We start from the raw sequence: 18125 nt of genomic DNA, 5'->3' as shown, positions 1-18125 counted from the left end.
AGCTACTGTTCTGCTTGCATAACACAGGAATACAAAAAGAAGTGCCTGCTTCATTTAAATCTGTCCTCAAACTGCTGAGTCACTGAAGAGGTGGCAGCTGAACCAAGACCAAACTGCAAAATAAGCACAGTGAGAATCACTGCTGCATACCTGGATTGGGCCTTCTACAGCTGTTTAAGCATCTTCCCTTACTAAAAAGAGATGATTACATCAGATATAGAAAGTTTTCAGGACACCAAAACTGATGTCACTCATCATCTATCTAAATTGCAAATATACACTGCTGCCAGAAAATACAGAAATAAACTATTTCAATTTGAAGGAGACCAGATATGCAATCTACAGGTGTAGATATAACAAGGCTAATGGGAATTCATTCAGCAGTGAGCCAAAAAAAAAACTGTCTCCAAGACTTTTGTTATGTTCAGAACACCACTTTTTCTGCCCTCCCTTGCTATCCAATGGTTCTTTCAACATAGGTTTGCTCACCAGGAATTTGAGCAAGCCTGAGATTTCGCGAAGAATGCACAGATCAGCTTCTTTCTTGGTCACAAAGGCCCTGGAAGCACAGAAGATGCTGCACAGCACAGCTCTCATCACTGTTCGGAAAGCCGCCGTGGACAGTGAAGACGTAAACGATGCCCAAAGCACATCGCTGGGCTTCGTAAGAGAATATTAAAATGTCACGATAATATTGTTAGGGTTATAACACATGAAATGAAAAGGCTGGATTATTCTTCTGCCACTGGAATTACTGCAGTTACACTGGGTTTCTGAATTAAGGCAAGTCAATATTCTCAAGACCAATATTAGTCACAATCTTCCTTCCTTCTGAGCTATTAGGAAGTAGCTGCTTTATGAGCTTTCCTTCGAGGATTAGAGGATGCAGGCTCTCCAGTTGTAGAAAAGGAAACTTGTATCAAAGCAGCACCTCAGAAAATGAATCAGTAGTGATATGAGCACACAAGATTGTAGAGGATCAAACTGTCAGAAGAGTCAGAAGAATCACAGGAGATGCAGAAAGTGGAAGGAATAGATGAAAGTGGGGCATACCCAAGCCTTACACAAATTCGGATGACCGAAAAAGCAATTCTGCATGTTAGCTCACTTTATTTCCTGGATTTCCATCACAGTGTTTTTCTCTATTCAGCACTCCTTCTGAACAGTCTATGTCTTCACCTCACCTATTGTTAGTAGATCTCTGGTTCCTCTTGTGCCATCTATATACGAATATCTTTTCCTACCAACACTGTCAACTGACTTCCTGATCACCGCCTGCTGCAGCAGTCTGCAGGGAGTGGCAATCTGCAGCAGCTACCAGAAAAAGAGAACAGAAAGAACACTACTAGGAAGGGAGGAAAAGGAAGAAAACAAACTTGCCAAGAGAGATGAGCCATAACTCATCCTCTGATCAACCAGCAATTGAAGCAACTCTGAAAGAAGGAGCGAAAGGTGGATTTTCAGGTCTAAACTTCCCAGATAATTTGCATTTGTAGAGTAGACAACAATTTGGGGAAAACTGATGGCTATGGATAAAAGATGTTTGGTGATTTGTTTTGTTAGAGTTTTTTTGTTTATATCCAGGTCAGAATAATACTATGCATAACTCACAAAATGCATCTATTCTGCATTGAGGGAATAAAAGATTACAATACATCACCTATTTGTTAAACTTAAGGTACAACATAGTACCTATCACTGTATTTGCACATTCTACTTTACTTTTTCTTTTAAGTATATTGACACACTCTTGAAGAGGGGAATATTGTTTGTTTTACAGTGTCTACAATAACTGAAGGAACAGATCAAAGAAAGCTATTAAAGAATGCCTCTGTGGATAGCCACATTTCATTAGAGGATGCTGTTTACCTTTGGAACACCTGCCTAAGCCGGCCATCTGAATCAGAAGGAATGTGCAAGGAACTGCATGCATCTGAACATGGAAACTCCATTGTTGCTGTTTTGCCTCAGAGCCAACTGTGGTTCTGAGGAAAAACATGAACATCTTGAGAATATTCTGCTGGTGATACTGTATCAACACCAGTCTCAAAATTATCTGTCAAAAAATTCCTGAAATATGCTTTGCTTGCAAAAGCAGTAACCATCTTGAGTTCTGTCAGAGCAACATGAACTCTGACGTGGTACTGGTGATTGACCTGAAGAAGACAGATAGCTGTACAATGTTAATTCTTTAGCTAAAGTGCGAGTGTATGTGGCCGCTTAATGAAAACACAGAGAAAAAAGGAAGGAATGCACTCTCCTAGAGGAAGGAATGTCCCCTCCTAGAGAAAGCCAAGAGGTGGAGGATGTATTCACTTTCATTTGCTGCTGCTTTCACCATGCCAGAAGCTGTAGCTGCTTTCATTTTTAAAGACAGGACAAGAAAAGTGCATGCATTAAAAAAAAAGATCATTCAGTGGAAGAAGAAAAAAATCTTTTTCCTCGAAAAGAAATACCACAAATCATGTGTTACTACTTAGAGCAAGTTACTGATATAAACTAACCTTTGAATATCTGACATATCTTGACCCACAGTCCCTCCCCCAGGAAACAGAGCATGCAACTTTTCTACTGCTAAGAAGTCACCACCACCTTGTTGACTACATAACTCCATAGTGACTGATCTCTTACAAGTAACACCCATGTGTTATAAATATCACTAGAAACTTCAGAAAACAGATCCTGTTATATTTCCATCTTCCTTAGATTCAGTAAAGGTATTTACTGTAACTCAGTGAAGATCTGTAATACCATTTTACAGAGGACACTGAGACTTTGAGAATTGCTTTTGTTCCAATTTGGCACAAAACGCTAAACATTTTGAAATCCTGCTAAAATAGAAAGAGGTGGACTGTTCTCCAGCTAATTCTGGAATAGTACAATTTATGAGAATAACCTAAGTACAACCACAGCATTCAACAGCCAATGAATGCCTCCTTTTGTGGACTTGTGAGAGGTACCACAGCTACACCATGCCAAGTCAACCACTACCTTTGCCTGTCCACAGGACTCCATGATGCAAACTGACTGCCAAAGTCCACAAAGTATATTTGCCAATCTGACAACTACCTCTGCCATTAATACAGTGGAATTGTTTTGGTTCTCTTTTGTTCTTTTGTTAAGGCAAGGCCCTCTGTGTCATCAGAACTAAAAGGGGAAGATAAGCCCAACTCAGTGTGAGAAAGCAGAGGAATGAAAGCATGTGCACTGCCTACTATGCCTACTATGCACTGCCTAATCTGTCACTGTCCAGGCTTGTCACTGAAGTAGTTTTTAAGCAAATTTCTCTTACAGGTCAGTGGAAGGAACTCTTTTTGACAAATCAGCTAGATGCCTGTAACAAGTTACTTTTCTTTCCTTCCAAACAGAACTGTTTCCAAAAAAAAAAAAAAAAAAAAAAACCCTCAAGCTGTGAAACAAAGTTTCCAAAACAGCAGTACAGTATAATTTTTCATGAAAAAAAAAAAAAAAAAATCAAACAAAAAACACTAAGTTTCATCAACATCTGAAGATCCTGAATCTCTGTATTGAAACAACGCTTCCTTCTTTTGTTCTGTGATATTATCAATGCTCTTGTAAGCGTATGTTACCTATTCAGCTATGCCTTCTTTCTCTGACATATCAGTTATATGTAACCCACAACACTCGTTTTCCATACACACATCTCATTTCATCAACTACTTACTGCTTACAGCTTACTGTCAGTCCTACATGTTACTACTGGAGTGTACAAGAGGAGAAGGAAAAGTGTCCTTCAGTACTCTGAATAAGCAATGCATATGCAAAGTATCTAGAAGTATCTAGAAGTATCTGAACGTCTTTCAATTTGGATGAGAAAAGATTGTTATAACTAATAAGTACCCTAATAAGGAGTTACTTATTTGTTTCTAGCTGTAGAAATATAAACCCAGTGTATGGCTGTCCACATATTCTCATGCGTTATGTACATCTACACATATATTTTACACTCTCGCTTCATCTGCAGAACAGGCTACACAAAATGCCATTATGGAAAATATCTGTAACAAATCTTTTCTCCCGACATGCTTCTTCCAGCTTTTTGGCACTAAGCTAGAAAACTGTATTGATATGATAAAGTTTGTATAAATAGCCAAACAGAATTCAAGTTCAACTTCTAATTTAAAAAAAAGGCATGTGTAGCTCTGTGTATCACACTCAAGCATGTACTACAGAGGTGGTACTAAAACCATAATATCCTTTTTTGCTGAACCAACATCTTACTCAAAACTGAACATGTACAGTGTCCACTGAAAGTGATATACTGCACTTTAGTTGTAAAGCAGGCAGTTAACTTGTTAGCAACATGGGATTAACGACAATAATATTCATAGACAACAACACTCATGAGTGTGCATTTAAGTACATTTATCCAAAACCAAAATTTGGTCTTAAATCTTTACGGCCCTGCATTTAAGTGTAGCTTAACACTGCCCTGACATAAAACCAGTGTAATACATCATATAAAAAACAGCTTACATATTTATTGCCTAAATAAAAATCATTTAAAATTTTATAATGGGTTATAGTGAAACACACTAGATTTCAGAAGGGAAAAAACTGCCACATTCAGTCAGCCTTTAAGCTGCACTACAGTGTGTAAGCATATACTGTTTTATAACAAAAAAAATGAAAACTATATGCAATTTAAAAAGTGATTCATCTTCTACCAAGCTGAAGATAAATGTGTTTCATATGCATGATTGTGCTAGTGGAAAGCTATTATCCAATATTCAGTATACTTACAGATTTGTTGTCCAGTCTGAAAGATCTCCGCTGTCCGTTATAAGGTGATTTCTATCCAATAGCCCAGGGGGGCTACTGGACAACACAGGAGTAGGAGACTGGGAAGAAAGAGAATCCATGCTGCCAGTTGGAGTGTCTTCTTTTGGAGAGCTGTGACTGTCAGCTAGAAAAAAAAAAAAAAACAAAAAACAAAAAAAAAAAACACAGCATGAATCAAAATTATACTAAAAAGAGCCAAATAAACTGCTTCGGTCACTGCGTCCTGAAATACATACAAGGAAAAATCTTGGGATCCTATTTTCACAGAGTATTTTGGAGGACACACAATTCACCAGCACCTCTCCCAAGTTACCATAGCACCATTTCCCCCATCATTATCATGACACTATCTTCTCAAAACAATGTATTCCCAGTCTTCTTTATAACAAGTATTTTCTGTAGATGAAATGATTGGGTGGGGGGAGGGGGGTAGGAGGGAGGGATGTGGTTGCTTTTTAGACAAATGAATCATATCAGAAAAAATAATTACGTTTTATAATCTGCAGATTTGTAGATCTCCCTAAAAACATAGTCTCTAAATACAAAACACATTTGAGTAAATGATTGCTCTCAAGAGCCACACGTAAAATCTTATAAAATATGGAACAACAAAATTTAGAAAGGACCAAATAAGCAGATCTCTAACAGCAGGCCATTAACTAACACGTGATACCTAAGAATGTTACTTTCGTTACTCCTTTTTAGGGTGGTCACTTTTAAGAGAGCTCATACTTTGGTCTACTATTTGTTTATACAGGTTATTTTTACAACATCGCTCAAGAGACGACATTCAGAAATGACTGCTTAGGAAAAAGTTAGAAGAACATCACTCCTATCTCACAAACAGTAAGGAAAAGCTGCAGTACTCACTGGAGACCATGCTGATACATCTAGCCACGCTTTTCACTGAAAAGCTAACATCCACCAACACCTTCCCTTTTTACTCTTTTAATTAAACATCAATTGAACATTTTATAAGTTCTAGAGGAGTCTTAGGAAATTAGGACAATTGCAAACATTACATTGTCCAGCACAGCCAAGCCCACAGTTTCAAACAGGGCCTGTAGCTGTTTTCAGAATATTAATACTTAACAGTAACAAGGGTCATTTCCAGCCATCCTTTACATGGCTGCCTTCATTCTTTCCTTCCCTCCTCTGCTTTCTGCTCCCACTCAAACATGTGACATAGCTCTGATAAATAATATCACACATGTTCTTTCAGAATTAATTCTATACTAGTGATCTCATAACCACAGAAAAAAGTTCTGCTTCTTCAGGATCAGAACAATTGGAGAAAAAATGAACAACCAAAGCCTAACATGCCACTACAGTTGCTGGATGAAAAGCTTTTAAAGTATTGAACCAGTCTGAAAATCAGTATGTAAGCAGCACTATTTAAGACTTAGTTCTATGTAATATTACTGTCTAATTCTAAATGTTCTCTACACAGAGAACAACTAAGTTCAATTCAAATCCCTCAAGCTGAGCAGCACTATTGCAATCATAGAATCACAGAAAGGTTTGGGTTGGAAGGGACGACTCAGATCATCTAGTTCAAACCTCCTGCTATAGGCAGGGACACCTGTGTCTAGACCAGGTTGCTCTATGCCCGATCCAGCCTGGCCAGGAAGGGAAGCAAAAGCTTCAGTGCGTGCAGTGATCTTGAGCACAGCCCTTGGGGTGCCATCATTTCACATTTCTGTCCATTCCTACAGTTCCTCTTCAGGAGATGGAGGGTGCTGTACACCTTCCCTGTCTCTTCTTGCCCTCTGGCCTTCTCCCTGCCACGGCACACTGTTTCACCAGGGGCAATGATTATTTTTCTTCTTGAATAAATTAAAGAAAAGGCAATGAGAATTAAATGTGAACAATGCGAGGCACTTTCCCTGGATAAAATCACCCTCACAGTTTCGTTACTGCTTCAACCAGTCTGATCCTTTCTGTCTAAAACACAGAAAGTTAGCAAGTGCTCAGCTGCTTCCCCAGCCACCTCATCTGCCCCCGCTCTCTGAGAACAACTTCCCTAGACAGTCAAATGAGATGCGACTAAAAACATTCTTTTGATAAAAGTGATTATCTAAAATTTGTCCTTAAAGTAGCTGCTAATTCAAGGCTCTAAATTAGCCTGCTGTAACAAAGTACAATATGAGGAGGAGAAGTTAACCTCACAGATGAGTCACTCCTGCTCTCCTGCCCCATCCCTCTGTGAGCAAGTCTGTGTGCAGCATGATGTGACATGAGAGGTGCAGGACTCAAAGATAAAAAGTAATCTATTACATCTCATTTGCAGATGTGCGTGACACAGTGATAAACAGCTGAGAGATTAGACACTAATACTGCAGCTTTACTTTATTAAGAAACCAAATTCCTTTGAACTAAACAGATCTAAGACCCTTTACCTGATCAAAATTGATTTTCAAAATATTACTATTAATGCACATCAGATTATAAAACTACACGCGCCATATTACACAGCCATGTTTACCTAAACTATTCACTTCACTAAAACACGAGTGCTACCCTATTCTGCACTGTGTATGAGCAGGTCATCATCCCCTACAGAAAAAGGAGGTTTCTCGGTTGAATCATTTCTTAGAGCACGCAGAGAAACAAGAAATGCTACATGCTTCAATCCCTGCCCACAGTAGTCTCTACATTAAAAGACTGAAACATGCAAGCAATAGCATTTGACCTAACCATAAATAAAACTGAATGTTACATCTTTCTTCAAACTTCTTCCTTTCTTTGCTTTCCTAAGTCAGCATTTTGGCATGGTCAACACTGCATTGCATTCTCGAGAGTAAGAACTTAGTTTGAAGAAACAAAAAAAGGAAAGGTACTTAAACAGAAAAGTACCTTCTAAATTCAGTGGGATTAAGCAAACAACTTCTAAAAACATGTTAAATGATATTTTAAATTACAAAAGCAGATAACTCTGCTTTTTACATCAGGAAAGTAAAACAATAACTTTATTCATTTAAAAGCTAGTTTGTGTAACTGCAAAAACTAACAATCATCTAGCATACTTTAATGATTAAAACCAATATATGCACAAACATTAAGTCTTCACAGCATCACTGCTTTGATTTCAATAGTACAAAGATGGGCATGAAGCACAGTGTCCCACTCTGATCTGTGCTGCTGCTGCTTCACCTCCAGCACTGTGTGCAGTTTCGGGCACCACAATATAAAGAGGACATAAAACTATTAAGTGTCGAGAGTTGGTTTACAAAGATGGTGCATGGTCTAGATGGCAAGATGTATGAGGAGCAGTTGAAGCTCCTCAGTTCGTTCAGCCTAGAGCACAGGCTGAGAGAAGGACTACTGGCAGCTGCAGTTCCTCACAGGGAGCACAAAGGCAGTGCTGAGCTCTGGAGCTCTGCTCTCCATGACAGCGACAGGGCCCGAGGGAACAGACTCACCAATTAATGCATGTACTTTCAATTTGTTAGGCTTTAATTTCCGGGCATGACCCATGTTACACATGACACGATTATTAGTTTCATTCACATCAGACTTTTGCTCTTTATGAAGAAGAAACAATCATTTTTTAAGTTTAACTAAACTTCTTACTAAATGGGATTTTGCAGTTTGATGATCGAGCACCTGCTGTATGAACCTATTCCAACAATCCAGAGTTCTTTCTAAACACTGTACACCAGATCAGAATTCCATATGTTTTCTTCTCATCCCACAAGTCCCACAATGAGCATTAAATTCCATCACTTATCCATCTCCTGTTCATACGTGTGAGGTCTGCATTTTTTTGCCACAGGATGATATTAGTAGTTTATAATGAGTTGATTGCCAATTATGAGTAAGAGACTCAGGAGAGTCTCTTTTTTCACTTCAGAATTTTCCATTCTGTAGCTGTGGATTACATCTTCCTTCTAAGATCTGCAGATTTATTTCCTCAGTGCAATCAACCTTATTTTGTCTGAACAAGGGCAGCGTAGCACATGGCAAAAATTCCAAAGTAGCCACCACTGTCATTATTGTAACTACGTGTAAATGTAGTATCAAGGATCTGTATTTACCATTCTAAATATTGCTAGTATGTTTGCATTTTCTCTGTGTCTTTGAACTTCTTCTTCGGCATGTTACAAGATGTTTGAAACCACATGACCTTTGAGGTCTCCTCCAACCTAAGCCATTCCATGTTTTAAAAGCTCACACTGCCAAACCATACAACCCAATTACTAGACATTTTATTGATTTATTTATTTTTAGGACAAGTTAGATGGTTTAGCAGTATTCAAAGTATCTGCTTTGCAACAGGCCTATTTGCAAAGATTTCTGCTTGACCCTTCTGATTGTAAATTCCACACTGATTTTCTTAGTTTTATTTAACAGTTCTTCAAAACTTATAATGTACATTGGTATTTCCTCTTTTCTTTTTTCTCTACTCTTTTATTGTATGCTGCTCTGTGGAGACATTAAGGATCCTAATTAGCTGGAGATTTAAAAATATCTTTAAAGTCTTGCCATAGCTGTTTTGTCTAGTGCATGCTAAAATACATGGCTGGAATTGAATCAGGTCTATGGTTTTACTTTATTTCTGAATTCATGGGCTTCCTAATATTAACAGTCTAATATTTTTCACTGTTTCTCTCCTCTGAATCTTCTTTATCTCCAACTTTGTTCTACAAGGAGCAGCACTGTCAGATTTCCAGTTTCTATTAAAAGATTGACTGCCACATCAGACTGACAGGTCCTTTCGAAAAGAAGAACTTGAACTTTCCCATTTTTCTTTCCTAACACTTGAATTCTATTGAGTTCTTACATCACAAAAAAGCAAAGACAGGATTTTTTTTTAAAGCTTATTTACATTGTTCTTTGAACACATTTTGGTGTGTTTATCATCTCTTCTCCCTAGAAATTTCAATTCCCCTCTCTATTCTCTCCTGTTAGACCTTTATTTTCAGGTACCAGAGTGCCAGACCAGATGAAGGACATTAGGCTTCTCAGTATAAAATCAATAGTCTGTGTGATATACAAAATTTTTGTCAATACTCCAGACATGAACTCTTCATATTCCATACACTTGTGGGAAGCTTCTGACTTCCTTCAGCCTTGAGCTTGGCCATCCCTAGAGTTCCCACCCAACTGCGCTGACAAGCTCTCATCGTATGCAAAATAGGTATAGGATCCAACTGCATTCTCAGCAGTTATTCACAACCTGTATGGGAGCTTCTGAATCACAGCCTGAACCTCTCATTGACCACCTGAGGTGAGCACTGAGTTAGCCCTGAGAGCACAGGTGAAGGCAACTCGCCTGTGAGGCTGAAAGGGGTGGAGCCTGGCTGCACCTCTCCTAGACCCATTTAAGAGCTGTCTACCAGTAGGAAAGGTTCTTTTCTGAATATTGCTTCTTTTTGAGTCTTTCTAGTGAGCCCAAGACAAAGGTAAGCTTTCCAGTCATTCTTTTTTGGTGTGGTAACTTGTTTAGCCTTACTTTCCTGTATATTTCTTAATTATGGCATCTATATATTCATTGATTATACACAATCCTATCACTTTTTGCATATAGGCAAATTCTTTTGGCTGCTCATATTCTTTTAAACTGTTGTCTACATTATCTTACTGTTTTACTGTTCTAATCACAACCCTTATCTAGCTTTAGAGCTTTCACTGCACCTCTGCAGCATATACCTGTGTTTTCAACTGCTCTTAATTAAAGGTGTTATGATGTGGAAAACAAAATAGTTTTATGTTGGTCCTCACCCCTAACTGTGTTTAACTGGTGCTACTCGCCACTTGAGTTTCTAACCCAAAAAGCTTTTTTTAACTTACTATGTTTCACCCTTTCTCATGATGAAAAATCTGCATCAGATAAGAAAATTCTTATATGGACTAAGACCTTATTCAGCTTCTTTGCAATAGATAAGTAACAACTTTTCTTTTGACTGGATGAGGCTCAGTTAATACAGGCTTTCAGACCCTTCGTATCAAAAATGTGAACTCATCTTCCCCCTAACTCAATGTGACATACCTCCCAGTTGCCTTCTTTTGACTTTTTCCATCTGGCTAGTCTAAGAATATATTTTTTGTTGGCATCTAAAGTTAAGGGTAACTGAAATACTTTGGCAGTGTCAAAAATCAGATCTTATTTTGTTCCAAGAATTCTAAATAAGAAAAAGCATGTAATAAAAACTAAAAAAAATAAAAATAAAAAAAAGTCAACTAACACTAGTAGTTACTTGTTTGAATGACAGTTTTCTTCTAATCTTAGCCTAAGTAAACTGAAGAATTACTTACTTTACTATTAAAAGAAAGACTAATCTTTAACATTAACATGACAACCAATGTCTATAGCTTAAGAGCAGCCAGAGAAAGAAAGCGGTTTATGAAACTAAATGTTTCTGAAATAGAAGAGGAATTTACCACAGTTAAACACAGTTTAACTGTTAAAACAGTTTCTGTTAAGATACATAGAGAGCGAGCTGAACAGTTCTGTTAAGAACTGTGTATGCTGTAAATGTTTATCAGATGTACAAATTGTGACATGACTTATTCTACTTTGATAAAGTCACATAGATCTAATCATAGACAAGAGGAAATGGGAAGAATTGACAGAAGTAAATTACAGATGCTGCAAAGTCCCTATTACTGCCTTCAGCTCTGATATTTTCTGCATCATGAGACAGGGAAGCAGCAGCTGCATTGCTGTGCAGCCACCCATTCTTCCCATGAGCATCACAGCTGCATCCAGCTAAGTGATAACAGACACTCACCATAAACAGCTGACTTTCCACAATCATACAGTAGCTTTGCTCTTTCATTCATTTGAGGATATGTATTCTGTTTTCATTTCATAGGAATCTCACATTAGGGATAGAAAAAAGTATGAGTATCATAAGTACTTCCTATCAAGTAAGTATTTTGTTCTATGTGTTAGAACTTCAACATAACAGAAAAGAGGTATGAAGAAGTTCAGATTAGTTGCTTTACAAATAGTGCAAACCCAAAGTGAATCCCTAATAAAAAATAACAGTCACATACAGAAAGTCAAAAGCAGCTGATCAGCATTACATTACACATACAGAGTTACATTTGCACTCTACAACCTCCTGAAGGGAGGTTGTGATGATGAGGGATTTGGCCTCTTCTCCCAGGCAACGAGCAGGACACGGGGCAATGGCCGCAAGTTGTATCTGAGGAGGTTTAGATTAGACATAAGGAAGAACTTCTTCTCTCAGAGAGTGGTCAGGCACTGGAATGGCCTGCCCAGAGAGGTGGTGGAGTTGCTGTCCTTGGCAGTGTTCAAGAGGCGTCTGGATGACGTGCTGCGTGATATGGTTTAGTGCTAGTGGTGGCAATGGTGATAAGGAGACAGTTGGACTGGATGATCTTCTAGGTCATTTCCAACCTTGTGATTCTATGATTCTATGATTATGACGTAAGTAGCTGTCTTCAGAATGTGCTCCGAGAATTCCTTCAGTATGTATGTTACTATCAGAAAGAATTCAGTTAGGTTGTAGTATCAACAGAACTCATAACAAATTACTTGGTACTAGCAACCAGAACATTCACATCGGAATCATAACAGAAATCAAAAGGGATTTCATTCTGAAGCAGAGTGTCTAAAGCTAAAAGTATGCAATTAACCTACTTGATCAGCAAAACCCATACAAAACGTGCCATGAGTTCATGCTAACCAAGCATTTGCACCTTGCTGTGCAGTAACATGAGTATCCTTACTCTAGAAAGCCAGAAGCAACTCTACTGGAAAAAAATCTTCGTGATACTGATAAGAGGACTTTGCAGTCAAAGTACTAACAAAGCTACATTTGCAAAAAAAACCTCTCTCTAGATGCAGAGTTGCGTTACTTTGCTCATCACTCTCAACACAAATTATTCTGTGTTAATCATGCCAAGCACCCAGTCAACTTAGACATGATTTAACTCCTTCCCATTTTTTTTAATTAAGTCATCTATTTCTGAGTAAAGTAAGAAGTTGTGCATTTTTGCCGAACATATTACTTAAACAGATCAACAGAATCACTGGATCACAGGATCAACAGTTAATCACTCGCCTTCAGACATTAGAAACTACTATTTAAACATACATTAAATGTTAAAAATTAAAATCAAACGAAAATGTGCTAATAATGACCTATTATTTGGTTAAAATATCAAAGCAAACACTAAAACTAAAATAGAGAATTGCTGAGATTTTTCTGAATAATGAGCGTTTCAGATGTCAGACTCCTTAAAACACTCAGGAAAATGGACGTATTTCACCACTAAAAACTATTCATTGTCCTCACTGTAAGCAAATACTACACATTGCAGTACTGCCCCAGTATGCAGTTGCAATATAAGAAAAATGTCACGAGCTCCTACGGAAGTTTAGACATCAGTAGACTTATACACTCTAGAATTGACATAGCTTTCATTGACAAAACAGAGAGGACACAATCAGCATATCCAGCAGTTTCATGCTTTCATGCTGTAAGAACAAGATCTCTATGCAAGCTGTTTTTCCTCTCAGACAAAATAATTAAGACAATCATTAAAGTTGAGTACTTTTTTTCCCTAAAGACCAACTTTGATAAATTTTTCAACTGCGTGTGTGTACAAGCACGTGCATCTTATGTACAAATTGAATTTCCCACAGAAGGATTGTTTTTTCCCTACTCCATCATGATTCAGAAATGTTAGAACAAGGAGGAAGCTGCACTAGACAGAATTTGCCTCCAGACAGGCTGATGCAACTGAAGAATTACAGCCAGAAAGTGGGTGTTTGAGTTGGGTCTAGTGAAGAGATAGAAATGTACTCATCTGCAAGTTTCTTATGGATCAGGGAATTTTGAAGCTATTCCTCTGCCCTATTCCTTTCTGGTATTATCTTATTTCTTTAAATACAAGGTTCAACTATAAACAGGTATACTTCTAGACATACACTGAACTTGTAATAGCAAGCGGTTATTTCAATAAAGATTAATTTCATTTCAGCTCATCTCCTGAAATTCTTGAGAAGCGTTGCTTATGGTTACTACTTTACTCCAAGAAAACCCTGAAGAATTGCAGGTAAGCCTTTTGTTGAACAAGCTAAAACTAAATTAAGTATTTGAAGTTACTCCTCAAGCTGTAGTGAAAACATTGAAGACATAATCATGTATACAAGGCTAGGGGTGCTAATTTGTATCAAATAATGCAAATTCAAAACACAACAGCAATCAGACACAAGTATGCGGAGGGGCTCCTCTTTTGATTTGGTTATATTGTGATTACAAGAGCAATACTGAACTCAAAGATTACTCACTTTTTACTAGAGCTTGCTTGGCAGGAAACCACACAGGACCTCTAGCTCTACTAAGCTGGCCAAATGCCACACATTAATTTCATGCTTGTAAAACACAGTCATGAGCTGCAACTACTTCCTGTAAACTCAGGTAAAACATAAACTAAGTGGATTGTTCTAAAGCTTTCATGGTATCATCAAATGTCTTGACTTTCCTCAAGTTCAGGCAACATACACCTATGGCCCAGATCTATTTCAAAGGCTATCAACAGAACATCTGTAGTGCAACCAATGACAATGAGAGCTTTAAACAAAAGCAGATCGAAAAAGGTTGCCTAATATCGTAACTAATACTGAAAGTTCTTTCATGCAGCAGTATGTCTTAAAAGGCATCACAAAATCTAAAGTTCATGAAAATACTCTTCCATCATTACTTTTCTTTCTCTTCTCTGTCTTTGCAATTCAGCTACTGACTAGCTGGAAGATGTCACTATAAAGATATGTCTGCTGCCAAAAGGCAATGTTTTCAAAAACAGTAGATCTAACCAGATCCAATTGAGGCAAGCATTTAGATCAACCTTTTCTTTCATGCCTGGATTCTTCCGCCATTGCTCATGCCTCTGATTCTGTTAGCATTAGTTAAATGCAAATGCAATACTTTTTTGCGCATTTGGAGAGGCTGCACTGTAGAAGGGACAGGGTGGAGAGGGACCAAGGAAGCTGTGCAGCGCAGAGGTAAAAGCAAACACTGGTAATAGCTGAAACAGAAGTGAACGTATTCATCATCAGTGAATTTTTATCTGTTACAGCACACTAGCTCTGGGAGATAATCAAACTTGCCAGGCATGAAGCTTGTAGATTCCAGCTACCATAGTCTCTGAGACTCTTTTCCTTGGTTTCAGTCAAGTCTCTTAGATAAGTCAGCAATTCTTGCTGTCCCTATTATTAGTACTTTGCTATTATACACCCATAAGAAAAGGGAAAGAGAAGACGAAATAGGGCAAAGACATCCAAAAGCTAATAGAACAAGAATACAACTGGTGGGTTTTTTCACAGAGTAGTTAAGACTGGCACAGACTGTGAGCAAATTAGAAAGAGGAGGAATATTCTCTAATTCGTGTGTCAGTTTTTCAGAAAGTTTCTTCTCTCCAAGATCTTATCCCCTATCCTTGTCATCAGTGAAGGGAAGCAAGAGTAAAACCATGTGAGGGAACACCTTGTTCAGGAAATGCACACTCATCCATAGGAAACTGACTGAAGAGCTGAATAGCATCAAGTCTTTCTTCTGCCTTCATTCTTATGTACTGACTGAGAGCATTTAGCTTCAGTCAGCAGAGGTTGGATGGGGCACAGCTGGCTTGCAGCAAAGACATATCAGTGACTTCCATGTCTGGCATTAATGGCTTTTAGTATGTCAAATTGGCCCCCTTACAATGTGCCCCTGCGTGACTGTGCACAGAAGGTAGAGAATTGAAGAAATAAACTATTATTATAGGAGATCACATATGTTCATTAATGTCCAGTGTCAAGCCTCTATTGTAAATTCCCCACTCCTCCTTTAAACTCAGTTTTTATTTCTAGTTTATTTATATTTTCCTTCACTACAGTTCTGATCCTGTATAAAAAGAACGGGCTAAAATTATTCCATGCTTCTAAGAAAATAGGTACCTTCTACTGACCCAAAGCTTTCTGGGAAGAAGCTGTTTATCCAATAGGGAAAGGGAGCCCTATACATATCTGTTATTACCTAGGGAAAAGCTTTGTCTTCACTGGCAAATGCTATACAAAGTAAAAAATTTTCTGCTCTCATCCTATTCAGAGCCATCAGGTAGAAAAAGCTGTGATAGATGCTGTTGAATTGCAAGAACTATTCTTGCAGCAAGGTGAAATATGAACTATCTTAAGTTCTACATGGCAAACAGCAATCATCCTGATCTTCCCCTTGCAACTGATATTGGTGTACCTATTTTAGAACAGCATAACTGTGTGTTCTGCTCAGCTGTTAACAATAGCTTTGTAAGCAAGCGTTGCAAGCCCTTACGGCTTTTTTATATGCCTATGTAGCTGCTTTTCTTTCCATTTCCCCTACCATGTGCCAGGTTACAGAAACACTTCCAAGCAGCAGATTCAGAAATAGAAAGAGTTCAAGGCCAGGTTTCACACCTGCAACCTTGCAGCTCTGGGCTGTTCCAGCCCTGAAGACCAATCTCATTATTATAAATTCAAAGCTTCCTCTAACATCCCAGTTTTATGCTCAGTAATTCCAAATAAAGTCTACATTTTTTTTACTTGCTTGTTTGGGGCAGGAAGGCATAGAGGAGGAGGGAGAAAAAATAATGCTTGTGATGCGTAATTGTTATACAGCTTCCATTTTACTTCAGTTAAGTAGTTCAAAAAATGCCACAGTAGTTCATGCGAACTAACTTATCACTCAATTTAAGACACTGTATCACTCCAGTTCCCTCAAGAAGGGCCATTTCTGCTTGACACTTAACATAGCAGTCATACTTAACCTTCCCTAGATCATTCAGAAAATAATACTGATTAGCATCAAGTTTTAAAGGGTTAAACATCAACACTCATTTTTATTAATTTGAGAATTCTACATGAGAACCTGTTTTCTAAAGTAAAATAAATAAATTTTTTAGCTTTCAGCAGCAGCAGAAAGCTGTTCCAAACACTCAATATGTCTCCAAGTTCCTGAGTTGAGAGTGGGAGACAAACACCTTAAAAACAAAACAAACAAGCCCCACCATATGACACACATGTGTTATCTGCCTATGACGAATTCTGATACAGAGTATTCAAAGAGAATAAGGAATCAGCAGGCACTGTGGCTTAAGACTTCTATCTATACTATGGTTTGTTTGGAAAGCAAGGTGGACTGTAATTGGGTGAATTGCCATACAAAGCCAATCTCTTGACTGCAAGTGTGGATTATGCAACCCACATTAACTGTCTGGTCATCAAGATGGCCTGAATTACACTTCTTTACACAGAGCATGTCTTGCTGTATTGCTCATCTGACTGCAAAGCAGTTCAATACTATAATGCTACAAAATAAAATTAAATAAAACTAAAATAAAACCATGAGGGGACAAAACCGTGACTTTGCTTTACTCTTCAGAAGATACATAAGTAGAGCTCTCTTCTGATAAGTACTGATTGTGCAAGTGGAAAATACAGACCTAACGACGTTTTTAGAAGAACAGCATAAACATCTTCCTGTTTTAGCTAGGTCTTTCTCCCCACAGAGAAAAAGAGAGAATGCAAAGTTGTTCACATTTGTACATAGCTGGGACTATAACTCAAGGGAGTTTCTGCAACACTACTTAATTCACTTTAAAATTCATTCAGATATTAAAAGTAGGGGGAAAAAAAAAACGACAAGAAAGAACACCCAAACCAAAGCATCTTCATCTTAGAAGGGTAGAAACTCTGGAAATTATCCCAGTGTGAATCTCAGACAGATCTGTATTTTGCTTAAACAAGAACTCTGGGAGTAGGCCATGTATGAAAGTAGCTCAACGTTCTCCATTAAGAGCAGTTCACCTTTGGATGCTGAAAACCATCAGAATGAGAATTTAATAACTGGCTTACCACTGAGAAAAGAGGTCAAAAGGAAAGTGGACAGTATAGTCTCTGACGTAAATTTGACTGCAGAAATGAAGATCCTTCAGGTAGTACATGAAGTACTCGAATTGTTTGCAAATACAGCATCTAATTGCCAAGTACAAGGAAAATCAATGCCCTGTCAGAAGCCAGCACGGCTAATTACAAGAGGACAAAATAATGATTTTTATCAAACTTAGCGTGTGTTCCTCCACTAATGTATCTATCAGTGTTTATGTTACTTACAGCACTTTCTGTGTGGTTGCTAGATACGGTTTATGTGCAGTCAAGGCTGAAAAAGTGCTTTTAAAAAGAAAAGTTGGCCTGAACCCTGCATTTCCAATTCAAGCAGTGGATTCTGAAGCCTGTTAACTCTCTGGAGCAGCCTATAGTTAAAGACTTGTTTCCGCTTTTCTAACAATTTCCTGGTTTGCATAACAATCCTAAGAGAAACACACTCAAG

General features: G+C 38.0%; 1 protein-coding gene across 1 annotated transcript in view; it reads right to left on the bottom strand.

Annotated features, from left to right (window-relative positions):
* The window catches only part of ARHGAP10 (Rho GTPase activating protein 10), a 130987-nt gene that overhangs the window by 15580 nt on the left and 97282 nt on the right, over positions 1 to 18125 (bottom strand). The window contains exon 20 of the mRNA XM_048942635.1: positions 4765 to 4927. Within this exon, the coding sequence (XP_048798592.1) occupies positions 4765 to 4927 (163 nt within the window). The remainder of the gene's footprint in view (positions 1 to 4764; positions 4928 to 18125) is intronic.

Source organism: Lagopus muta, chromosome 4 (assembly GCF_023343835.1).
Source record: "Lagopus muta isolate bLagMut1 chromosome 4, bLagMut1 primary, whole genome shotgun sequence".
NCBI lineage: Eukaryota > Metazoa > Chordata > Aves > Galliformes > Phasianidae > Lagopus > Lagopus muta.
The sequence above is the reverse complement of the archived record's forward strand: the minus strand, read 5'-3'. Positions and strand labels throughout refer to the sequence as shown.